General features: G+C 48.7%; 1 protein-coding gene across 1 annotated transcript in view; it reads right to left on the reverse strand.

Moving 5' to 3' along the window:
• MMD2 (monocyte to macrophage differentiation associated 2) overlaps positions 1-26,231 on the reverse strand; it is a 41,207-nt gene extending 14,976 nt beyond the window's left edge. Inside the window, exon 1 of the mRNA XM_082199922.1 lies at positions 25,350-26,231. Within this exon, the coding sequence (XP_082056048.1) occupies positions 25,350-25,396 (47 nt within the window). The 5' untranslated portion in view covers positions 25,397-26,231. The remainder of the gene's footprint in view (positions 1-25,349) is intronic.
• Between the last annotated feature and the right edge of the window lie 568 nt (positions 26,232-26,799).

The raw sequence follows: 26,799 nt of genomic DNA on the forward strand, positions 1-26,799 counted from the left end.
CTTAGTCATGCTGGCCACATGACATGGAAGCTGTACGCCGGCTCCCTTGGCCAGTAAAGTGAGATGAGCGCCGCAACCCCAGAGTCGTCCGCGACTGGACCTAATGGTCAAGGGTCCCTTTACCTTTACCTTTACAACTTGTATGCAGTGAGATTATACAAGCACCCCCCCACTCAGCTCTCTTAGTCTTAATTCCCCTCGTTTACTGACGCACACCCACCAAACCCAAAAGTCAGTTGCCCTGTTGTTATCTTTTCATCAGCAGCCTAACAGCCCACGGATAGAAGCTGTTCTTTACCCTGTTGGTGCGACTAATCATGCTTCTATATCTTCTGCCCGAGGGCAGGAGATCAAGAAAGTGCCGGCCAGGGTGTGAATCATCCCTGATGATTTTCCTCACTCTCCTGAGGCAACGTTCTTCCGTGATGTCATCCAGTGGATTCCCGGGACAGCCCATAATATCTTGTGCTGTATTCAGATAAACTCCTAGGAATTTAAAGGAAGAGACTCTCTCCACACAGCCCTCCCCGATGTACAGCGGGGCTAGTTCTCCTCTATTCCTCCGAAAGTCCAACACCATCTCCTTTGTCTTGCTGATATTAAGGTGCAAGTTGTTCCCTAGGCACCATGGAGATATTTTTTGGACCTCCCTTCTATTTGCTGATTCGTCTCCACCTGTTATTAAACCCATTATGGTGGTGTCATCTGCAAACTTAATAATTGCAGTAGACGGGTCAGATGACACACAATCGTATGTATACAATCAATACAGGGAACATGAGAAAAGCCTGGGGCTGGATCAGGCCAATGGCCCACCTCGCCCGCATCCTGTTACCACAGCGGCCAGCCAGATGCCTCAAGCAGGATTTGAACACAAGAGCCCTCTCTCTTCCAGCAACTGACATTCAGAAGCATCAATAGGCGGATGGTACCCAGCTCTACCTCTCTTTTAAATCGGAACCAGTGAAGGCGGTGAAGGTCCTGTGTGAGTGTGTCTGGAGGCGGTTGGAGGATGGATGGCGGCTAACAGATTGAGGTTGAATCCTGACAAGACAGAAGTACTGTTTTGGGGGGACAGGGGGCTGGCAGGTGTGGGGGACTCCCTGGTCCTGAATGGGGTGACTGTGCCCCTGAAGGACCAGGTGCGCAGCCTGGGAGTCATTTTGGACTCACAGCTGTCCGTGGAGGCGCAGGGCAATTCTGTGTCCAGGGCAGCTGTTTACCAGCTCCATCTGGTATGCGGGATGAGACCCCACCTGCCCAAAGACTGTCTTGCCAGAGTGGTAGAGTGGTGCATGCTCTGGTTATCTCCCGCTTGGATTACTGCAATGCGCTCTACATGGGGCTACCTTTGAAGGTGACCCGGAAACTCCAACTAATCCAGAATGCAGCAGCTAGACTGGTGACTGGGAGTGGTCACCGAGACCACATAACACCGGTCTTGAAAGACCTACATTGGCTCCCAGTACGTTTCTGAGCACCATTCAAAATGTTGGTGCTGACCTTGAAAGCCCTAAACGGCCTCGGTCCTGTACACCTGAAGGAGCGTCTCCACCGCCATCGTTCTACCCGGACACTGAGGTCCAGCTCCGAAGGCCTCCTGGTGGCTCCCTCCCTGCGAGAAGCCAAGTTACAGGGAACCAGGCAGAGGGCCTTCTCGGTGGTGGCACCCTCCCTGTGGAATGCCCTCCCATCAGATGTCAAAGAGAACAAAAACTACCAGACTTTTAGAAGACACCTGAAAGCAGCCCTGTTTAGGGAAGCTTTTAATGTTTGATGTATTATGGTATTTTAATATTTTGTTGGAAGCCGCCCAGAATGGCTGGGAAAACCCAGCCAGATGGGTGGGATATAAATAATAAATTGTTGTTGTTGTTGTTGTTGTTGTTGCTGCAGAGCATAGCCGTCCTGGCTAGTAACCACTGATAACCCTCTCCTCCTCCTCAATGTGTCTAATCCTCTATTAAAACCATCCGATTTGCAGGCCATCCCTGCCTGATGTGGGAGGGAGTTCCGCAGTTTAACTCTGTGCTACACAAAGAAGGACATGCTTTCTTCTTTCCTGAATCTTCCAGCATTCAGCTTCAGGGGACGTCCACACATTCTAGTGTTAACCAAACCCTGGGTAAGTGCCTGGAACCACTGAAATCTCTCTCTCTTTGGAGAATGGGGGTGGCATATAACAATATATATACATATTGTGCATTGCATTATGCGACCCCTGAGCTTTCACAGATGTATTTTTTATAAAATGTATTAGCTGTTCCTGTTAAATTTTAAGTCACCTTGAGACCCTGCCAAGGAAAAATGTGAGGTATAAAAATATACATAGTAATAATTTGGTTTTGAATTACAGTGGTACCTTCGTTCTCAAACTTAATCCGTTCCGGAAGTCCGTTCCAAAATTAAGGCACGCTTTCTCATAGAAAGTAATGCAAAATGGATTAATCCTTTTAAAAACAACCCCTAAAACAACAATTTAACGTGGATTTTACTATCTAACGAGACCACTGATCCATAAAATGAAAGCAATAAACAATGTACTGCAGTCACGCAATCAAACAAAAACAAAAACGGAAAATAAACAGCAAAAACAGACAGACCTCAGCGTAACACTCAAAATGGAAGTACGGCACTCAAAACAGAGCACATCCGGCTTCCGAGTTTGCAGTGTTTACTTCCGGGTTTGCAGTGTTCGGGTTCCAAGTTGTTTGAGAACCAAGGTACCCCTGTACATATAAAGGTAAAGGGACCCCTGACCGTTAGGTCCAGTCGTGGCTGACTCTGGGGTTGCGGCGTTCATCTCGCTTTATTGGCCAAGGGAGCCGGCGTACAGCTTCTGGGTCATGTGGCCAGCATGACTAAGCCGCTTCTGGAGAACCAGAGCAGTGCACGGAAACGCCATTTACCTTCCCGCCAAAGTGGTACCTATTTATCTACTTGCACTTTGAGGTGCTTTCGAACTGCTAGGTTGGCAGGAGCAGGGACCGAGCATCGGGAGCTCACCCCGTCGTGGGGATTCGAACCACCAACCTTTGATTGGCAAGTCCTAGGCTCAGTGGTTTAACCCACAGCGCCACCCGCATCCCTTACCACTGTACATATGGGTGCCACTAAAATCTTTTCATTGCTTAGGGCCCCTAAGGTATTGATTCAGCCCTGTAGACAGCACACTGGTTCGCCAGCTCTTGTGCTTTCAAGCATTATCTTATTATTATTACCAGAAGAAGAAAAATGAAACCCGTTCAGAGTGTGGAGAGAAACAAGGCCCTCTACTAATTGAGCTCATTTCAAAGCTGCACTAGCAGCTGGACAGTTGGCAACCCTCCCCGACGTCAAAGATTGCCGAGAGACGGGCAAACATCTGAGATTAAGATGGGAGGCTTGTTAAGGCGGCTGAAGGCTTCTCACAACCCTGTTCGCCCCCTTCTCTTCTCCTGCTTCCCCGAAAGAGAGGGAGAGAGAGAGATTTAAAAAGAATTACCTCGAGTTCCCAGCTTTCCGGGCTCAGAAACAAAGGGCTGCTTGTCCCTCAAAATCAAAGACAAGTCCAACACCAGCCTCCCACATTCCCTTCCTTTGTGTGTGTGTTTGCTCGCAAGGATTCGGGAGGAAATATCTTGTGCTGAATGCCAGACAGCCAGTGGATGGGGGTATTTCTTCCCCTTTTCTAGCTATTACATTCAAGGGGGGATGAATGGTCCCCTGGCAAAACTCCACTGCTTAGGAGCAGGACACCTGCTCTGCATGCAGAAGGCCCCAGCTTCCATCCCCAATGCCCTCTCCACTTAGAGAAAGGATCTGTTCAGGGAAGTTTTTACCGTATTTTTCGCTCCATAAGACACACTTTTCCCCTCTTACAATCTAAGGGGAAATGTCTGTGCATCTTATGGAGCGAATGTGTGGTCCCTGGGGCTGGGGGTGGGGAACCCGGGCTTCCCCCATCACCAGCCCCACAAGTTGTTCTTTGGGAATGGGGGGGGGGACCCAGGCTTCCCCCACCAGCCCCACAAGCTCCTGAGCAGCTCTGGGTTCAGCCCTCGAAGCCTCTGCAGGGGAGCGGGGAGCCTTCATCCCACTGCCCTGGGGAGGCTTCGCGCGGCTATCCCTGGCTTTTGCGCTAGGTGGGGGAAGGGACAGAGCGAGGCTCTCTCACTTCCCCCACCTCCCTCAAAAGCCCCCAAGAGCCGAGCTCCCTTTAAAGAGCTGTGTGTGTGGCTCTTGGGGGCTTTTCCCCGAGGAGGGAGAAGGGCAGCCCGTTAGTGATGGGCTGGGGTAGAAATAATAAATTTATTAATAATAATAATAATAATAATTTATTATTTGTACCCTGCCCATCTGGCTGGGTTTCCCCAGCCACTCTGGGCGGCTTCCACAGAAACCAAAAAACACTAAAATATCATACATTAAAAGCTTCCCTGAATAGGGCCGCCTTAAGATGTCTTCTGAATGTCAGGTAGTTGTCCATCACCTTGACATCCAATGGGAGGGCATTCCACAGGGCGGGCGCCACCACCGAAAAGGCCCTCTGCCTGGTTCCCTGTAGCTTCGCTTCTCGTAATGAGGGAACCGCCAGAAGGCCCTCGGCGCTGGACCTCAGTGTCCGGGCAGAACGATGGGGGTGGAGACGCTCCTTCAGGTATACTGGGCCGAAGCCGTTTAGGGCTTTAAAGGTCAACACCAGCACTTTGAATTGTGCTCAGAAACGTACTGGGAGCCAATGTAGGTCTTTCAAGACCGGTGTTATGTGGTCTCGGCGGCCGCCCCCAGTCACCAGTCTAGCTGCCGCATTCTGGATTAGCTGTAGTTTCCGAGTCACCTTCAAAGGTAGCCCCACGTAGAGCGCATTGCAGTAGTCCAAGCGGGAGATAACTAGAGCATGCACCACTCTGGCCAGACAGTCCGCGGGCAGGTAGGGTCTCAGCCTGCGTACCAGGTGGAGCTGGTAAGCAGCTGCCCTGGACACAGAATTGACCTGTGCCTCCATGGACAGCTGTGAGTCCAGAATGACTCCCAGGCTACGCACCTGGTCCTTCAGGAGCACAGTTACCCCATTCAGGACCAGGGAGTCCTCCACACCAGCCCGCCCCCTGTCCCCCAAAAACAGTACTTCTGTCTTGTCAGGATTCAACTTCTTCTTCTTCTTATTATTATTATTATTATTATTATTATTATTATTATTATTATCATCATCATCTGGCCTCGGGAGCTGTCTCCTGAGACCCCAGAGAGCAGAGATGGGAAACCTCTGGTACCCAAAACTGCTGGACCACATGCTCCCAGCATCCCTGTCCTGCCTGGAGCTGATGGGAGTCGGTTTGCAGGACCACAAACCCTCCATCCTCACCAGTAAATGGGTCTGGGTGCCAGTTGCTGGAAACCACGGGAGCGGAGAGTTGCTCTTGTGTTCGAATCCTGCTTGCACTTTTCCCGCAGGCTTTCCTCTTTGAGAACAGGATGCTGGATTAGACGGGACATTGGCCTGATCCAGCAGTCTCTACGTACCGTATTTTTCGCTCCGTAAGACAGACTTTTTTCTTCCTAAAAAGTAAGGGGAAACGTCTGTGCGTCTTATGGAGCGAATGCGTGGTCCCTGGAGCCAAATTGCCCAGGAGAGAAAAGCAGATCATGCTTTTTTTTTTTTTTTTTTTGAAAGAGGGAAGGGCGTGTTAAAAGGAAGCAGCTGATCGGCAAGCAATCGGGGAGGGAGATAAGGGACGCTAGAGATAAAGGAGGCTGCCTGGGAGGGGGGAGGTAAAAGCCCATGGATCCTCAGGATTTTTGCATTGGGTCACCCCAAATTCACCATCAGATCACATAGCATGTCCGTGGCTACAGCCTGCCCCACAAAAATCATACATCCACTGTTTCGTTCAGAATCCCCCCCCCCCCTTGTTTTCCTCCTCTAAAAACTAGGTGCATCTTATAGTCAGGTGCGTCTTATGGCGCGAAAAATACGGTATGTTATTATGTTTCCTGTCTCAGTTTAATTCACGCAGGTGGCAGAATTCCACTGTTCCTTTCTGCAGAAAGAATTTGGGTTATGGCAGCCAGTTTTACCTGCAGATTTTACCCTGTTTTGCCAGCAGAGCTCTACGACTGCTGTTATTTATTAAATTCATATACCGCCCTCGATCCATAGATCTCCGGGCGGTTCATAGAATAAAAGCTACACTGGCTGCTCAAATTCCAGGATCAATTCAGAGTACTCTAAATGGCCTGGGACCCAAAAATCTGGGACCCATATGTGCCAGCCCAGCCAAGGGCGTGTGGATTTGCTGGATACCCACCTCTGAGGCAAGCGGGGGCCTCCTGGGGTGAGGTTTTCTGTCCCAGCAGCCAGATTTTGGAATATTCTCCCTGGCCACTCTGTTAAATAGGGCTTGCGTCCAACTAAACCATACTCAAGAGTAGACCTATTTAAATAATTACAAGGACAGTCCAGGTTGGAGGCAGTAAATGGGTCTGGGTGCCAATAGCTGGAAACCACAGGAGGAGAGAGTTTTCCTTGGGCTTGGATCCTGCTCTCTGGTCTCCTACGATGGGCATCTGGTTGGCCTCTGTGAGAACAGGATGATGGCCTGATCCTGCAACCTCTTCTTTCAACGATGGTAAGAATGAATGCCGAAATGTATAAAATAAGTAATAAATGTTGGAAGTGTAAAGAAAAAGAAGGAACTTTTTATCCCATGTGGTGGGAATGTAAGAAAGTGAAAAGCTTCTGGGAAATGATATATAACGAGATGAAAAAGATTTTGAAATATACATTTATAAAAAAAAACCAGAAGCATTTTTACTTGGCATTGTAGGGGAGGATATTAATAGACGGGATTGTAAATTGTTTTCATATGCAACAACGGCAGCAAGAATATTATTGGCACAAAAATGGAAACCAGAAGAAGTACCGACAAAAGAAGCATGGCAGATGAAATTAATTGACTATGCAGAATGAGATAAGATAACAGGAAGGATTCGAAACCTGCGGGACCAGAGATTCTCAGAGGACTGGAGTAAATATTTGAACTATTTGAAAAGCAATTGTAACAAACAGATTACGCTAGTGGGACTGCAAGAAGTTTTGTAAGGAGGATTATGTGAAATATTGCAAGAAAGACTAGGAAGAGAATTATTAGTTAAGGACAATTAAAAGTAATAGAGAAATTAAGAAATGTAAATTAAGTGATAAAGATTGAAAAATCTTCAGATGTGGTTGATGGAAGTCCAAAACAGTATATAAGATAAGAAAGTATGGTATATGATTTTTGGAAATTGTGTGTGTGTGTGTGTGAATGCATGGCAGGAAGGCATTAATTTTACTGCATGCAGTGAACTTAAAGAAAATGTTATGAAAATGATATAGAGATGGTATTTAACACCAGCAAAACTGGCTAAAATGTTCAAGACAAGAACCAATGCGTGTTGGGAATGTAAAGAAAGGGAGGGTATCTTCTACTACCACATGTGGTGGACTTGTAAAGAGGTAAAGGCTTTCTGGGAAATGATATAAAATGAGCTAAAGAAAACGTTTAAACATACTTCTGTTAAAAAACCAGAAGCCTTTCTATTAGGGATAGTGGGTGAAGAGACACCAAGGGAAGATAAAAGACTGTTTGTGTATGCAACAAGTGTGGCAAGAATTCTTTTAGCCACAAAATGGAAACAAGAAGAAGTACCAACGAAAGATGAGGGGCAGATGAAGATGATGGACTTTGCAGAACTGGCAAAGCCGACGGGAAAAATCCGAAACCAGCATGATCAAGGATTCCAAAAGGACCGGAGTAAATTTATACGATATTTGAAAGATTATTGCATCACTAGCAGGGTTGCCTGAAGACTTGTAATGAGAAATTTCCTACCTTTCTATATTTATTTAAATTTTGAGCCGTTTTGTAATGAGTGTAATTAGAATTAGACAACGTACAAAATGCAATGAGATAAAGGTGAATTTCGATAGCCATGAGGCAGGAGGGAAAGAAGTCGATTGGCTCTAAAGAGCCAGAGCGGTAAAGTGGATGATAATGATGATGAGAATGTATATAATTAAATGGAAAATAAATAAAAAGAATGAATGCATGGCAGGATTTGGGGGAAGGGGAGGCGCAGGTACCAGGGCAGCAGCAGCAGTGACTCAGAATGGTGCAGAATCCCGATTTAAAGATTTTAAGAAGCAGTAGGCCAATTTGGGGTGTGATATTCATGTCTTTGGGATGAAAGGAACGCCAGCAAGAAGAAAAAACAGCTAGGAAAACCAGGGTGGGGGGTAATGCCACAAGGATGGGAAACAACAGCATGGAGAGGCTCTGAGCATCTGTCGGTGGAAGGAGTTGTCAGGGAAACCAAGGACCGAGGAAGCTAAAACGAGGAAGGCTGTGCCGCAGAAGGAGACTGTGAGGCGCAACAAATTGATGCATGTTCAGTCCCAGGCCTGCACTACCACTAAGAGAGCAACCTTTGGAGCAGGGGTCCCCAAACTAAGGCCCGTGGGCCGGATAAGCCCCAAGAGACTTGTTTATCCAGCCCACGGCGATCCCTGCCACCCGCTGCCACTGCCCGCTCTTACCAGCACTGCGCTGCGCTGCGCTGTGCGGTGTGGCTGTCCACTTCCGGATCAGAGGAGCACTGGAAAGAGAAGAGTTTGGATTTGATATCCCGCTTTATCACTACCCGAAGGAGTCTCAAAGCGGCTCACAATCTCCTTTCCCTTCCTCCCCCACAACAAACACTCTGTGAGGTGAGTGGGGCTGAGAGACTTCAGAGAAGTGTGACTGGCCCAAGGTCACCCAGCAGCTGCATGTGGAGGAGCAGGGAAGCGAACCCGGTTCACCAGATTACAAGACTACCGCTCTTAGCCACTACACCACACTGACTCTATTTCACACTGGCAATAGCTTGTGTGCATACACAAGTGTTGTGTGCATGCACAAGCATTATTTCCGGTGCACATCTGGGTCGGAGGAGGCCCGTGCACACGGGCACAAGCTATTTCCAGTGCTCCTCCGACCCGGAAGTGCACCAGAAATAGCGTGTGCACACGTGAATTGGCACACACTCTTCGGCTTGCCACGTGGTCAGCACTGGAGACACCGGCCTGAGGCGCGGTAAGTTTGCTGACTCCTGCTTTGGAGCCTATTTCCAGCGTTGATGCTCAGTGGTAGGTATCCATGCGGAAGGTCCCTTCTTCCATCTCTGACTGGCAACATCCTCTCTCTGAGACCCTGCAGGGCTGCAGCCCGTCAGTGCAGACAACTGAGAGCTAGATGGACCGGGGGACTCAGTATAAATCTGAGCTCCTTTTCAAATGCTGAGGCTCATCCCTGCTGCGACGTGTGTTCGTCGTGGTGAGCAAAGGCAAGGGTGCCTCTGAGGGCGTGCAGAGAACCTTCCCTTCACTGCCAAGTCACTGGGGACCAGAGACCAGGGATAGCTTTCACGCTGTCCTGTTCTCTTTGTAATCTCCATTGGCTTCCGTCTGTCTCGGGAGACGATGGAGGAGGATGGAGTCAAAAACGGTTGGAGATTCACAGCGCCAGCTGTGGCTGTAGAAACCAGCAGGGGAAACAACATTTTATCTAACCTAAGCAATTTTCTCTAATGTGTTTTTAAAAATATGAAGAGAGCCTGCTGGATAAGACCAAGTTGAAAGGTCAAGAAAGAATAATATGGAATGTAATTGAGTGCAAGATGTAATTACGAAAGAAAATTTGGTATAAAAATGGCAAGAATTTAAGTGTATTGAGGTATAAGATCATAAAAACAAGACAAAAATTAAGCAGAAGTAATAAATGTTTGAAGAACCAGAAGGGGAAGTTGAGGGAAGTCATAGGGAGGGGTTTTTTTTTCTTTTCTTTTTTTGTTTATATGGCAAATTGTGTTATTTGGTTGTATATTAAATTGTAAAAATCCAATAAAATTTGTTTTTTTAAAAAAGGAAAGGAAACCTGCAAGCAGGATTCGAACACAGGAGCCCTTTCCCCTCCTGCATGCGTTTTAACAAACTCCAGTGGTGTTTAGGGAGCTTAGAGGAACTTTTTCGACCTCTTTAAAAATATTTTAAATTATCAGGGCATCAAGACAGGAAGGAAGATTGTCGTGGTGAGAGGGAGAGCATCCTGTCCTCCTGGCAGCTGCCCCAGTGTTTGTTTTCCTCATCCCTCCACAATCATTTTTCCTTTTGTATCATGTCTTTTAGATATCAAGCACGCAGGCAGAGACATTTAACGGTGCTCCAAAAATCTGGCATGCTTTGTAAGCACTAGATACCGCAGCTGTTAATAATAATAGTCACAATAGCACTTGCTTGCTTAAAATCTTAAGCTGCCAGTTAGATTTGCACAACTGGGTGCACTAAGTGTTGCACTCCAGGTAATGAAACCTTGATTTCAGTGAAGACTCTCTCTTACTTTTGTTCATCTGCTTGCAGCCAGCAGTCGGCCTTTTGCTAATTCCCCTCGGCTGGACTCTGGGTCTCTTTATCCTTTCGATCTGTAATCTGATAATGCTCTCACTACAAGCTTTGAAAATAGGATTTTCTGTCTTCCTTCCCTCTTGCGCTTATAAACAGGCCACTTCTGGGTAGCGAATTACATTCTAAACCAGCAGAAAATGCATGCCACACCCACCTTAGAGGGCTGGAAATGAGCATAGAAAAGATCTGCCCCATTTGTGGCAGCATGGAGTGCTTCGCCAGTAGAGTGTGGCACAGCCTCTAGTTTATATTTTAACTTTTTTGTTTTGTAAAACAGTAAAAAAGAAACTGCAGATCCAAAAAGGGAGGGGAGAATCCCCAAGTACGGGTGCTTTCATATTAAGAGGACCTTAAGGTCCGTGAATAACCATAGTTTAGAGGTCCCGGGCCCTAAGGAAGTCAGACTATCCTCCACCAGGGCCAGGGCCTTCTCGGTGATGGCTCCAACCTGGTGGAATGCTCTGTCCCAGGAGACCAGGGCCCTGCAGGATTTAACCTCCTTCTGTTGGGCCTGTAAGACAGAGCTATTCCACCTGGCCTTTAATTTGAACTCAGCCTGATCTTTTATTTCCCTTCTCTTCCCTCCCCCTCCCCTTTTATGAAGATTCCCCGCTCTGAGACCCCACAGCTAATTCTCCCCTGGCCTCCTCAATGGCCCAAGTAGGACCAATTCAGCCAGCTAGCCCTGGGGATTATATAATGCTTATTTCCCCGAAAGTGATTTCTGAATTTTATTGTTATTCATGTTTTTATACTGTATTTTATGCTGCTTTTACAATTAAGTGTTTTAAATTTGTTGTTAGCCGCCCTGAGCCTGGTTTTTGAACCGGGAAGTGTGGGGTATAAATTAAAATTTACTATCATTATTATTATTAGCCAACATAAATCAATGCAGTAGAGAAATAATAGAATCACAGAATTGTAGAGTTGGAAGGGACCCCAAGGTTCATCTAGTCCAACCCCCTGCAGTGCAGGAATCACAGCTAAAGCATCCACGACAAGTGCCCACCCAATCTCCGCTTAAAAACCTCCAAGGAAGGAGAGTTCGCCGCCTCCCGAGGAGGTCTGTTGCAATGTCAGGCAGCTCTTACATCAAAACATTCTTCCTAACATTTAGTAGGAATCTGCTTTCTTGCCATGTGAAGCCCTGGGTTCGAGTCCTACCCTCCAGATCAGGAGAAAACAAGTCTAGAGGGCTCTCATATCACCTCTCTGCCTCCTCTTTTCCAGGTTGAATGCATCCCATCAATCGACAAAACGGAAAGGGTTTCCAGCACCGAGGAGGAAGAGAGATGGGTGGAAATAATCCCGTCTCTGCCAAAACACCTACGCATGTGCTCAAGCGCGCATGTCCTGTCCCCTGTTTTTGAACAACCAAATGCATCTCCTACGCACCCATCTGGAGCGCCAGGTGTTGAAAGGGCAGCTCCGCACAGATTCTGGCTTGCATGGGGCTCCCCGCCTCCCTCGCCCCTCCGGAAGAAACACAATCTTTAAAATTAAAAAAACAGCACAGGCACCTCTGCTAAAGGGAGGTTCGCTCGCAGGACAGACAACTGCAGGAAGGTTCATTCATCTTCTCCGGACTATGGTTGCCAGTTCATATGGCCAGGTATCCCACAAGGCCTTGGCAATTCCTGAAAAGGGGAGCTCAGGTAGAAGGGGCAGGTGGTATGGCTACGTTTTACCCCTACTCCCCAGGAGAGGCTGGGCTTGTGGGATGTGATACATATGTAGCAGACAAATACGACATTCCTTGTTTTCCTAGAGTGGATATGCAAGGGGATGTTTGGTCCAGCCAGTCAAAAACTTCCTGTTTCCTCCTGGACTGGGGTATCCTTCCTCTTGCATGTGACTAGAGGTGGACGTGACCTTACCTGTCCAGGTAACAAAAGCACAAGGCACACAACCCTCCTCCCTCCTTCTCCATTTTCCTTTCGTCATGTGAACTGCAGTGACTGCCAATCTGTAGTCACTGGGATTACCCCCCCCCATATGGGGTAGACCCACATGTATATATCTTTGTAACTAAGTCTGCCTTCAGGGATCCAACTGTGAACTGATGATGTGAGTAAACTACTTTTATATACTTTACACAAGATTGTGGCGTGTTCATTCTTTTAAGAGGTATATAAGGGGACTTAAAGGTAAAGGTAAATTCAAAAGCATCAATTCTTCGGCGATCAGCCCTCATTATGGTCCAGCTCTCACTTCCATACATCACTACTGGGAAAGCCATGGCTTTAACTATACGGACCTTTGTCAGCAAGGTGATGTCTCTGCTTTTTAAGATGCTGTCTACATTTGTCATTGCTTTTCTCCCAAGAAGGGGAGCTTAAAGTAAGGGTAAAGGGACCCCTGACCATTAGGTCCAGTCGTGGCCGACTCTGGGGTTGTGGTGCTCATCTCACTTTACTGGCCGAGGGAGCCGGCATACAGTTTCCAGGTCATGTGGCCAGCATGACTAAGCCGCTTCTGGCGAACCAGAGCAGCGCATGGAAACGCCATTTACCTTCCCGCAGTACCTATTTATCTACTTGCACTTTGAGGTGCTTTCGAACTGCTAGGTTGGCAGGAGCAGGGACCGAGCAACGGGAGCTCACCCCGTCGCAGGGATTCGAACCGCCAACCTTCTGATTGGCAAGTCCTAAGCTCTGTGGTTTAACCCACAGCGCCACCCGCGTCCCACAAGGGAACTTATCATGTCACTAATATTGAGAGGCTTAAACAAGCCTGCAACCAGCCTGTGAAACTCTGCTAAGAAAAGGAACTTGCAAGTTAGGAGGGATAAGAATGCAAGAAGGACCCACTGGATCATGGCATTCGCCCATATTTTCCAGCATCCTGTTCTCACTGTGGCCAACCAAATGCCCCAGTGGGAAACCAGCAAGCAGGATTTGAGCACGAGAGCAGCTCTCCCGTCCTGAGGTTTCCAGCAACTGGGATTCAAAAAAATTGCTGCCTCTGACTGTGGAAGCCGAGCAGAGCCATTCTGGCTAGCAGCTCTCAGTAGCTCTCTCCTCCTCTATGAATTTGTCCAATCCTCTTTTAAAGCTGGTTGGTGGCCATCTCTGGTCTCCTGCAACAGGGAGTTCCAAAGTTCAGCTATGTGGAAGATGGGCTTTCTTTTCCCTATCCTGAATCTTACAACATTCAACTTCATTGGATATCCACGCGTTCTGGTGTTATGAGAGAGGGGCAGAAACCTTTCTCCATGCCATGTCTAATTTTATAGTAGTACAACTCATGCAACACGTTGGCGACTAATACACACACAATAATTACCAAAATAATTATCCATTCTTTATCAATCTTCTGAGAAAAATACAAAACCTTGTGCAAAGCCACAGAGACTTGCGAACTACCCAGTCTAAGATGAACTTGTAATGTCTGATTTCAATAGATGTTTCAAATGCTTAATTCAGTCTTTTGTTTTCTTTATCTTCATGAAGATACCAACAAAAGGTAAGTTCGGTGTTGTTCACAATACCGAGAGATGCTAGTGAAGTTGTCTAATTTTATAAGCTCCTGTCATGTCACAGTTTGCGCACCCCTCAAAGAACACACCTTTGCTCTCCAGTGAAACACCCATTTAGAAGGCGCCTCAAGGCCAAAATAACAGACTACAACACGAACCCCGAATGTCTCCTTGAGGGCAGAGAAGCTATCCAAATGACCAAACACCCACACTTTAAGCGACCTTGCAGAAAGCACAGCCACTGGCTAGAATTTTGTTTAGTGTAGGCCCCTTTCTTTTAAAAAAGAAGAGGTAAAGGAAGCAACCCTGCTTAATTGGTTAATAGGAGTCAGCTTAAAGTTCAAAGTCGGTGTGTCGTTCCAAAATCCTGAAAGCAAGGAGAAAGTTGATCAAATGATAATAATAATAAACCCCAATTCTGCTGCAAGGGAGATGTAAGCAGACCTGTGCCGATGTGTCCAGCCTCCCGTGACCCACTTACACTCAACAAGTGTTAAAGTGGCAAAGAAGTGTAATTCATACTCGGTTGGGCATCCTTGGGTCACGCAAAACAAATGTAACCCATACCTCCAAGGTGGCAAAGACCAGGGGGAGGAAACAAGCGGAAAAACGGCTGGTGAGAGGCAGTAAGATAATCCCCGGACGGGAACCTGATCGCTTCATAACTGACACTGCCTGCCATTTACGTCACAGCTGAATTTGGGACCGCGGTCCAGGAGGTAAATCCATAATCCCCCATCAGAGAGGAATGTGGCAAACGTCACGGTTACAAACGTGGGAGCTTCAGGGCAGCTGAGCTGAGGCTATTGGCCTCTTAAGTGCATGTTGGGGGGGCTGCATTCTTGCTGGCTCTGCTCACCAACCCACCCACCCCCTTACCACTTCCACCTCTAGTCAACCCCCTCCTACTGGGGCCAGTCAACCCATGAGCAGTGCTGGGGTTACGTATAAGCTAAACAAGCTATAGCTCAGGGCCCCACTCTTTTGGGGGCCCCCAAAAAATTAAAGGGGGGGGAACTGGATGGACATTTCCAAAATATAAGATAAAAATACAAATAAAGTAAAACCTACATACAGAAACAGTGTAGGCTCCTGTGATGTAAGTCATGGGCCCCACCTGCTAGCCTGCTCCCTCAAGTATCACTGGTTTGCTCCTTTCTATATATAGGGCACAAGGAGAAGGGGACGACGGAGGACGAGATGGTGGGACAGTGTTCTCAAAGCTTCCAGCATGAGTTTGGCCAAACTGTGGGAGGCAGTGGAAGACAGGAGTCCAGGGGGTCACAAAGAGTCGGACATGACTAAACAACTAAACAACAACAATATATAGGGTGCCTACATTCTGCATGGACTGGTTGCAGGGCAACATGTGCAAATGGCATTAGATACCTATTAGGTCCATAAATTACCATATATTCAACGCAAAAAACAGTGACAATTTGTTGTTGGGAAAGGACAGCTGGACATATAAAGGGCCCCATTACCTTCAGGAGCTTAAGGCCTCATCAAACCTATATCCAGCCCTGCCCACGAGACATAGTGAGGCAGTTGCTTCAGGTGGCAGGCTGGAGACAGCTGAAAGGGGTGGCCTCCTTTGCTTGTTGCCCTCCTCTTCCTCCTCTCTGGCCTCTTTCCCCCTTGCTGCCTTCAGTGCTCCTCTGGACTGCCTCCAGTCACCTCCATCGGTGGTGAGGGAAGTGTGGCAGAAGCAGTGGCGGTGGCAGGGGGGGAGGGACACACACCATTAACTGTTTTCCCTCAAGCAGCAAAATTTCCTGGCCCATCCCTGCCTCCCATCGGACCTCACCTTACAGCTCACTCAAATCAGGCCCCCTGCTCCCCTCCAAATATCACCTGTGTCTCATCAATGCAACTGTTTCGGCCTCAGCTGCAGAGGGTGAGGAGAAGGGAAGGAGCAGCACTAGGGCAGGATAGTTGCTGGTGAGCTGGGTTGTCCTGTCCTGGCTGTTTATCTGCAGCTCACCTGGGCTGCCCTCCCCCTAGACTGCTCATCTAGGCTGCCTACTTGCTTGTTCACTTGCCTGCCTGCCTGCCTGCCTGCCTGCCTGCCTGCCTGCCTAGGTCACCCACCTGCTCGCCTGCTCTTCTGGGCCCCCTGCCCTGCCTGCCTCCCGCCCCATCTCCATCTCCCTCCTCATCGTCCTGCACTGCTGCTGTTCTCGCTGTGGTTTGCAGCAGCACCTGTTGGCAGCAATGTGAATTGCAGTGTGATGACATCCTTACATTATTATTGTATAGTAAGATCTCTACAGTATTTTGTTCTGCAGTTTGTTTGAAAGTCGCACACAGCCAAACTGAATGTCAAAATAGAGACAGTTACATTTGACACTCGTTCTTTGTTATCACCTATGAGACTGTTGCAAATTTTGGCAGACCCTCATGCCTTTTGCTGCAAAAGCGAGAGGTGTGTTCGGAAGATCGGTGAGGAAGACCTACACCCCCCTAAACTTGACTGCTGCTACCCGGAGGTGTGGTGCTCCAATCACACACCGTGGCACCATCGTTTTAGTCCTGGGAGGCCCGTACACAGCCTGGCACCACTTCAGCTTTCTCACTCTAGCGGCATTTGCCTGGTGACCTGGTTATAATCCACTTGGCTGCACCTTCACGGTAGGCATAGAACGAGTCCAGAGAATTGAGTCCAGAGGCTCACAGGAAACCTGGTCGGGTCAAGTTTTCAGGTCACCCATACCAATGCCAGCCAAGAATAACCTGACCCCGTTTAACCCCAAAGCTCCCTCTGCCTTAATCGGGAGATAAGCTTCGTCAGAGGCCACCAAGTTACATGATCTGGACAAACAGGCGCTTTTACTTGTTCCCCAACTGCCCCCATTTCCCAGGGGCAGACAGACACATTTCCTGCTCCCTCTCCCTGGAAAGCAGAGCTGCACTTTCCAAGTTGCAAGCAGTCACATTTCCATTTTATGCTGCCCTAGTCAGCTCTTGTGGGTCCAGTTCCGGACAGTGGATTTTGAGAAAGAGGCAGATGAAGGGGAACAGACTCAAGAAGTGAAAACAAATAATAAAAAGAGCCTGCTGGATCAAGCCAACAGTCCATCTAGTCCAACACCCTCTTATGGCCAGACAGATGCCCTAGTGGGAAACACACAAGCAGGACTCGAGTTCAAGAGCACTGTCTCACCTCCCTCAGTCTCCAGCAACTGGTTGCTGAGGTGTATCCTGAACTGCTGCTAATATATTGTATCTATATATAGATTGATATTGAATAGAATGTTAACCAGCCCAAAGCCTGGTTGAAGAACCTCTCTGGAGAGAGTGTTCCACAAATGGGGAGCCACTGCAGAAAAGGCCCTGTTCTCGTGTTGACACTCTCCGGACCTCCTGCGGAGGACACACACGAAGAAGGGCCTCAGATGGTGATCACAGAGTCAGCATACGGGGAGAGACAGCCCTTGAGGTGTTGTAGTCCTGAGCCATTTAAGGCTTTGAACTGGGCCCAGAAACTGATTGGCAGCCAGTGTGGCTGGGCCAGGGTGGATGTAAACCATCTTGCCTCCGTTAGCAACCTGGCTGCCAAATTCTGAACCAGCTGAACCGTCTCCAGAAGCAGCCCCACATGTGTTGCAGTAATCTAACCTAGAGGTTAGCAGGACATAGACAACAGAAGTAAAACTATTGATCTCTGTCCAGAGAGGGCTGCAGCTGGGCCACCAGCCCAAGCTGATGGAAGGCACCTCCGAGGCCACCTGTGCCTCAGGCGGCAGCATAGAGGTACCCCAAGCTACGTAACCACTCCTTCAGAGGTAATCGCCTGAGCTCTGCTAGTGCGGCTTTCTCCCGTTTGAAGTGCAGAGTGTTTGAGGACCAGGACGTTTGCAGGGGAAGCAAAATGCTTGTTTACAAAGCTATTGTACTACCAATCTTACTGTCTGCTTGTGAAACATGGACCACTTATAAACACCATCTCCAACTCCTTGGAAGATTCCATCAACGGTGTCTCCAAAATTTTTTACACATCACTTGGCGAACTAATATCAGTGTACTGGAAGAAGCAAAGATCACCAGTGTTGAAGCAATGATTGTTCAACGTCAACTTCACTGGACTTGTCCTGCTGTGCGGATGCCCGATGATCGTCTTCCAAAGCAACTACTCTATTCTGAACTTAAAAATGGAAAGCGTAATGCTGGTGATCAACAAAAGAGGTTTAAAGACTGTCTCAATGAAAATCTTTAAAAATGTTGTATAAACACCAACAATTGGGAAACATGTGCCTGTGAGCACTCTAATTGGAGAACAGCCTTTACCAAAAACGTCCTGGGCTTTGAAGACACTCGAACTCAGGACACAAGGGAGAAATGTGCTAAGAGGAAGGCACACTTGGCAGATCCACACCGTGATCAACTCCCACCCGGAAACCAATGTCCCCACTGTGGAAGGACGTGTGGATCCAGAATAGGCCTCCACAGTCACTTACGGACTCAGTGTTAAAACCGTGTTTATGGAAGACAAATTACTCGGCTACAAGGGATCGCCAAAGAAGACCCCTCTCAGGAGCAGGCAACTTCCCGTCCATCTGATTTAGGGAACTGCCCACTACAGTGTCTCAGTATTATCTGGACTGAGCTACAGTTTGTTGGCTCCCATCCAGTCCATTGCTAGGCAAGACAACTGAAGAAGAAGAGAAGAAGAGTTTGGATTTGATATCCCACTTTATCACTACCCTAAAGGTAAAGGTAAAGGTACCCCTGACTGTTAGGTCCAGTTGCAGACGACTCTGGGGTTGTGGTGCTCATCTCACTTTACTGGCCAAGGGAGCCGGCGTTTATCCACAGACAGCTTCCGGGTCATGTGGCCAGCATGACTAAGCCACTTCTGGTGAACCAGAGCAGCGCGCGGAAACGCCGTTTACCTTCCGGCAGGAGCGGTACCTATTTATCTACTTGCACTTTGAAGTGCTTTTGAACTGCTAGGTGGGCAGGAGCAGGGACCAAACAATGGGAGCTCACCCCGTTGCTTGGATTTGAACTGCCGACCTTCTGATCAGCAAGCCCAAGAGGCTCAGTGGTTTAGACCACAGCGCCACCTGCATCACTACCCTAAGGAGTCTCAAAGCGGCTAACATTCTCCTTTCCCTTCCTCCCCCACAACAAACACTCTGTGAGGTGAGTGGGGCTGAGAGACTTCAGAGAAGTATGACTAGCCCAAGGTCACCCAGCAGCTGCATGTGGAGGAGCAGAGACACGAATCCGGTTCACCAGATTACGAGTCCACCGCTCTTAACCACTAAACCACACTGGCTCCGTGTGTGAGAGAGAGGGGGGGGGGAGAGAGAGGCAAATCTCTGATTGCAAACTACTTCACTGGCTCCCCCATAATACATACATGTATTTCCTCCCCCAGTAATCACTTGAATACGGAGTCTTTTCCAGGCCGGGAAGTGCAACGTAAAATGGGAATGTGACTACTTGCAACTCGGAAACCGCACTTCAAAGCTGGGAGGAACCAGCTAAATATTTCTTCCACTCCTGAAAGGGGATTACCCAGAAACCAGGGCAGCTGCCAAGGTTCATATTTCAGCACCTGTTCAGCTGCCCTCTTCAAGCAACAGAGGAGCGGCAAGGATGGTTGCCAAACCTTTGGGCCTGACCCGAAGTGTCCAAGGTTGCCTGACCCCTTACAGGGAGGGCTCGGATCTCTGGGTGGGCAAAAGTGCCTTCCATCACCATCAAATAATTAAGAAGACTGTGCATGCAGCTTGCAAACTCCAGTCCAGCAGGATCTGGCTGCAAATTACAGCATAGGTGCTCAGGGTGGGGGTACCTGCCCTGCCCTGCTCCCAATTAACTTCCGTCTCCAGGACGCATCCCTGTGAGATCAGAGTCTGCCCCTAGGTCTCAGGTTTGGGCCCTGAAGTCTCAGAGTCTGGGATGATCATGACCTGGCAGCTCTGATTGCAAGAGGCTGGAGAAAGAGCAGCGACGCTTTCCCAATCCTGCTGGGAGCAAAGTTGTCATGGGCCAAGAGTCAACCTGGCCTGAAGAGGAAGACAGAGTGACTCCACCTGCAGCTCACCAGCCTTCAGTGACAGGGAGGAAATGGGAACCAACTGGCTTCAGTCTTCTGAAACAAAGCTCTCAGCAGAGGTCAGATGCTGGAAACAACATCTATGGTTCCCGGTCCCACCTTGCTGTTTCCTGTTCTCCATTTGGACCTTTGGCTTTGTGATCATCGGATTCCCTGGCCGCCTGACTACATAGATTGCTGTTTGCCTGACCCTCAGAACGGACCTGACTTCGGATACGGACTCTGCCAAGCCTGTCTCAGAGACTCTTATCTTCTGCTTGTTTGGCCTCACACTCCACCGAGCTCTGAACACTGTTGCTCAACAATGGGACTCCGACAAAACTGGGCAACTGACCAGGAAGGAGCAGGCAAATGGGCACTGCTGACCATGGCACAGATGGAGGATGGGGGCCACCTTGCCTCAGCTCCGGAGCAGGGACTAGGATGACCAGCGGCTGAGGACTAGGGCAGGGTGGTTACCTTGCAGTTGCCTCATAATGATATATTTTTTAAAAAAATGATTCCTTCATTGCAGAGGGTTGGACTAGATGGCCCTTGGGGTCCCTTCCAACTCATACATGCACACACGCGCACACACACACATTCATTCATTCATTCACACACACACACATTCATTCACACACACACTCTCTCTCTCTCACACACACATATTCACACACACACATTCACACACATTCACACACACACACACACACACACACACACATTCTCTCTCTCTCTCTCTCTCTCTCTCACACACACACACACACACAATTTTTATTTGTTTTCCATTTAATATTATGCATTCACATCATCATTCTTCACTTTACCGCCCTGACTCTTTAGAGCCTATCGACTTCCTTCCCTCCCGCCTCATGCCTTTTGAAATTCACCTTTATATTATTGCAAGTTATACGTTTTCCAATTCTAATTACACTCATTTCAGAACTGCTCGAAATTTAAATAAATATAGAAAGATAGAAAATATCTCATTACAAGTCTTCAGACAACACTGCTAGCGATGTTAATTGCTTACAATAATCTTTCAAATATCGCATGAACTCTTAATGATTCTGTAAGTTCATGCAAAGTTACTTGCTGCAAGTCGTATGATGAAACAACTTCCAAGGGGTGTGTGGAAGACACCCCACCCCACAGGGAACCATTAGAGGGCTGCCTGGATAATCAATCCCATTTCTGGCTATTGAATCACAGTTCGCCAGCTGCAAAGCACCGTAGAGAAAATGCAATTTAGCTCCATGAGGTTCTCCCTGGAAGCAGCCTGTGCTCAGAAAAGGGAGATTTGGGGATTGAGCTAAACAAGTGGAAATGAAGAATCCTGGATCATTTGTGGGGCGGGTGCAAGATTTCTGAGATCTGGGCTTCTGGGATCTAGTTTGTTTTTCACCAGAAGTCTTGACATCCAGCAACCGGAGCGCCAAACTTAAAATTATGTAATTCTGAGCCCAGGAATTTGTTGCAATGAATACCAGGACCAAACAGAGCTCAGAGTCCTTTCACATGTAAGCTCACACCTGGTGAAGCCCTGCCCTGCAGGTTTCTTCATTTCAGCCATATACTTGCAAGGGAGGGTGGGTATGTCATTGTTTGAAAGCTGAGTCAGAAATCTGTGTGGGTCTATCTCGGGTGCCTCAAATCACTTTCTGTTCAACTGTGGTGCAGGAGTCCAGGAAGTGCAACAACTTCCTGCTCCATGAAAGCTACACTTACTTAACCGAAATTCTCTTTTCTCCTACGTGAGACCAAAACCTGCTGGATCAGCGCAAAGGACGCTTCTGTTTCCCAAGGCAGGGTGGGATCAGCAGGGCATCTCTTCTCTTCAGGGGTGGAGAGGGCAGTTTGCCGAGTGGGGCTTGTGGCCACCCTCCCAGCTTCTGTCCACAGTTTCTAAGCCACACGAGACATCTCTGCTAGCCACAGAGATTGTGTCAGATCTGCACACCCAAATCCAACAGCAGAACAATCTGACAGACATGCCTCACTGTGCCCCTGAAGGACCAGGTGTGCAGCCTGGGAGTCATTTTGGGCTCACTGCTGTCCATGGAGGCGCAGGGCAATTCTGTGTCCAGGGCAGCTGTCTACCAGCTCCATCTGGTACGCAGGCTGAGACCCTCCCTGCCAGCGGACTGTCTCACCAGAGTGGTGCATGCTCTGGTTATCTCCCGCTTGGACTACTGCAATGCGCTCTACGTGGGGCTACCTTTGAAGGTGACCCAGAAACTACAACTAATCCAGAATGTGGCAGCTAGACTGGTGACTGGGAGCGGCCGCCGGAACCACATAACACTGATCCTGAGAGATCTGCATTGGCTCCCAATACGTTTCCGAGCACAATTCAAAGTGTTGGTGCTGACCTTTAAAGCCCTAAACGGCCTCAGTCCAGTATACCTGAAGGAGCATCTCCACCCCCATCGTTCTGCCCGGACACTGAGGTCCAGCACCGAGGGCCTTCTGGCGGTTCCCTCATTGCGAGAAGCAAAGCTACAGGGAACCAGGCAGAGGGCCTTCTCGGTAGTGGCGCCCGCCCTGTGAAACGCCCTTCCAGCAGATGTCAAGGCAATAAACAACTATTTTACTTTTAAAAGACCACTGAAGGCGACCCTGTTTAGGGAAGTTTTTAATGTCTGATGCTGTATTGTTTTTAATGTTCAGTTGGAAGCCGCCCAGAGTGGCTGGGGAAACCCAGCCAGATGGGCGGGGTATAAATAATATATTATTATTATTATTATTATTATTATTATTATTATTATTATTATTATTATTATTATAGCATTCAGCCTCACCAGTCACACGAATGATGGCTACTATGAGCCCAAGTGTTTTCCCCAACGAACATGCAAACAGCAGCTGCAGGATCCGGCCAACGGCCCATCTACTGGATGCTTTAGTTGAGATTCCTGCACGGCGGGGGGTGGACTAGATGACTCGCGGGATCCCTTCCAACTCTACGATTTCATGAACCTGTGGCCAATCAGATGGCCCAGTGAGAAACCCACAAGCAGGAGCTGAGAGCAACAGCCCTCTCCCCGCCTGTGGTTCCCCCCCCAGCTGGTATTTGAAAACATTTCTGCTTCCAGGGCAAAGCCATAGCTAGCAGTCATTGATAGCTTTACCCTCCTCCATGTCTAACTCTCATCTAAATCCATCCTAGTTCATCACTGCTTCCTGCAGCAAGGAGTTCCAAAGTTTAACACTGAAAAGGGGCTTTCTTTTTATCTGTCCTTCCAACTTTCGGCTTCATTGAATGCCTACGAGTTCCAGTGTTATATTGGGGGAGGGGGCTTTTCTCTCTCCATTTTCTCCATGCTAGGCAATTTTTTTAAAAAATAAACTTTCATTATGCCACATCTGACTCACCTCTACAGATGTACATGGAGGATGAAGCAGGCTTTTTCTCTGTCGCTCCAGAGGACAGGCCTAGAGCCGAGAGGCAGAGATCGATGGGAAGCAGATTTTAGCTAAACACCGGGGGGGGGGGGCACTTGCGAATGGGAAGTACTGTTTAGGGAAGCCCTGTTTAGGGAAGGTTTTAATGTTTCATGTTTTATCACTTTATTATTATTATTATTATTATTATTATTATTATTATTATTATTATTACAGTGGTACCTTGGGTTACAGACGCTTCAGGTTACAGACTCCGCTAACCCAGAAATAGTACCTCGGGTTAAGAACTTTGCTTCAGGATGAGAACAAAAATCGTGCGGCGGCAGCTGGAGGCCCCATTAGCTAAAGTGGTACCTCAGGTTAAGAACAGTTTCAGGTTAACAACAGACCTCCAGAACGAATTGAGTTCTTAACCCGAGGTAAGGTAAAGGTAAAGGTACCCCTGCCCGAGCGGGCCAGTCTTGACAGACTCTGGGGTTTGTGCGCCCATCTCACATCTATTGGCCGGGGGCCAGCGCTGTCCGGAGACACTTCCGGGTCACGTGGCCAGCGTGACAAAGCTGCATCTGGCAAGCCAGCGCAGCACACGGAACGCCGTTTACCTTCCCGCTGGTAAGCGGTACCTATTTATCTACTTGCACCCGGGGGTGCTTTCGAACTGCTAGGTTGGCAGGCGCTGGGACCGAGCAGCGGGAGCGCACCCCGCCGCGGGGATTCGAACTGCCGACCTTTCGATCGGCAAGCCCTAGGCGCTGAGGCTTTAACCCACAGCGCCACCCGCGTCCCCTAGGTAACCCGAGGTACCACTGTATTAATATTAATATTCTGTTGGGAGCCACCCAGAATGGCTGGGGAAACCCAGCCAGATGGGCAGGGCATTAATAATAATAATAATAATAATAATAATAATAATAATAATTACTGTTTGATGGTGGAAGGGCCTTGCCTTGGGAGGCAATCAGCTCTCCTTTGCTGGCAGCTTTTAAGGAGATGTTGGGGGCTGTGCAACACTCCCCGTTACAGAACTATTAAAAGTTGCAGAAGCCCTGCAACCCCTAAACACACACACTTAGCCAGAGCCAGAGCTGCGGGTGGGGGGAAGGCTAGCTAGGGGGGTTTTTTTTGCCCCGGTGAAGCCTCCCTAGGGGCACCACTGAGGCTCCCAGCCTGTGTGTGTGCGAATACGGATGGAGGGGCATCAAACTGGGTCTTTGACCTGGTTGAAATAAAGCCCAGTAATGGTGAAAGATGATTGCCTTAAAAAATGGCAGAAGGTAATTTCAAAGTTTATCTTGGGGGGGGGGAGCGGGAGGCAAAAGGCCAAGGATAAAGCATAAGTTACTAACTTAGTTGGTCTTTAAGGTGCTACTGGAAGGAATTTTTTTATTTTGACTATGGCAGACCAACACGGCTACCTATCTGTAGCATAAGTTACAGTCAAATTGGGTCTTTGACCCAGTTGAAATAAAGCCTAGTTTTGCCCCTGACTTAGCATCATCTAGTCCCCCTACCAGGTAGCTTTATCCAAGCCCTTCTCTCAGCTCACCTGTGTCACCAAGGAGATACGCCAGCCGACCTTGCAAGGCTGTTCTGAGGAAAACAACCCCATCAATATAACCCGATGTTCCTCTAATTCTCTTTAAGGCAGCCATCCTAAGAGCATCTACCAGGAAGTCCTGCTGGGTTTATGTATTGTTTGATGTACTATCACTGTAAACCGCTGTGGTTGTTTTGGGGTTTAAAAATAAATAAATAGCGGTATATAAATGTTTTATTATTAATAATAATACATAAGAAATTGAGGAGAGGGTGACTTACTTCTGAGCAAAGATTCTTGGGATTGCAAGAAAGAGAGACCTCACCGAGAAGTCAAAGCTAAGACCGCATTTCTCCCTTTACAGGGGAGCCAGCGCCTTGCACCTAGCAGGGCTTACTCCCGAGGAGACGTTTACCTGGCGTATCTGGTCTTCTGGAAATCCAGGAGGCTGGACACAAACATCTTTTTAATTCCATCAGAATCCAGCTTGGGCGATGTTGGAAGAAGAGGAGGAGGAGGAGGAGGGTGGCGGCCCAGGGCAGGAGTGATGGAGGAGGCGATGGGGAGAGACCCCCGTCCTCGGATCCTCGGTGTCCCGCGAGGGGGTCCCGGGTGGTCCCAGCCACGAAGAGGCAGCCTCCCTCCGGAGCAGGCAGCCCAAGGAACTTCATCCGCTCCTCTGCCTGAGCTGGTCGGGAGCAAAAAATGAATGCCCCCCACAAATGAAATCTCACTTCTTCGCGTCTCCCAAAGCCAGGCAGGCGATCTTGGTTTTCAGAGGGGGTTTAATTTTTTATCATTAAAAAAAGAGGAGGAAGGGGGGCAGAAATCCTGGCCATTCTGGGTCCCTCTCTCCTGCAGCCCTGTTGCGCAGGGGGGGAGAAGCAGCCGGCACCCCGTCTGGAGAGGCTCAGGAGCTAAAGAGCGCATCCAACAGGCAGAGTTGGAGCGAGGAGGAGGCGAGCGAAGGAGCCGCGCGCTGAGTCGTGATCGCGAAATAACAAGATGATTAGCGCTCTGGAGGAGGGAAGAGAGGGAGGAGGAGGAGGAGGAGAGAGGGAGGAAGGATAGATGGATGGATGGAGGGGAGATGGAGGGGAGGGAGGGAAGGAAGGAGGGACCCCCGGGGCTCCAAGTGGCTGGAGCAACCGGTCCCCAAGCCGCCTGTTGGATCCCAATCGGCATGAGCAAGGGAGCTATAAATAAAGGCAGCCCCGGTGATATAGTGCGCGCCCGCGGATCAAATAGCAGCGGATTTGGATTAATAAGGGCAGAGCCGAACTGCGCGCTCTGGCAGCTCGTCCGACTGTACAGCTGAAAGCGCAGGGCTTTGCCCCGCCTGGCCAAGAATCCTGGGAACCATGGCTTCTTAAGGGTGTTGGAAGTTCTAGTTTGGGGGGAAGGGGGTCCTTACTCCCAATATCCTTAACAAGCCACAGTTCCCAGGATTCTCTGGGGGATCCTCCCCCCAGAACTACAACTCCCAGCATCTCCAACAAACTGCACTACCCAGGATTCTCTGGAGAGAAGCTGTGTTCATTACGCAGGATTCTCTGGAGAGAAGCTGTATATATTAAAAATGTGTTCTTGTTGTTGTTTAGTCGTTTAATCTGTCCGACTCTTCGTGGCCCCCTGGACCAGAGCATGCCAGGCACTCCTGTCTTCCACTGCCTCCCGCAGTTTGGTCAAACTCATGCTGGTCGCTTCTAGAACACTGTCCAGCCATCTCGTCTTCTGTCGTCCCCTTCTCCTTGGGCCCTCCATCTTTCCCAACGTCAGGGTCTTTTCCAGGGAGTCTTCTCTTCTCATGAGGTGGCCAAAGTCTTGGAGCCTCAGCTTCAGGATGTGTCCTTCCAGTGAGCACT

The sequence above is a fragment of the Podarcis vaucheri genome, assembly GCF_965113315.1.
Source record: "Podarcis vaucheri genome assembly, chromosome: 14".
Classification (NCBI taxonomy): Eukaryota; Metazoa; Chordata; class Lepidosauria; order Squamata; family Lacertidae; genus Podarcis; species Podarcis vaucheri.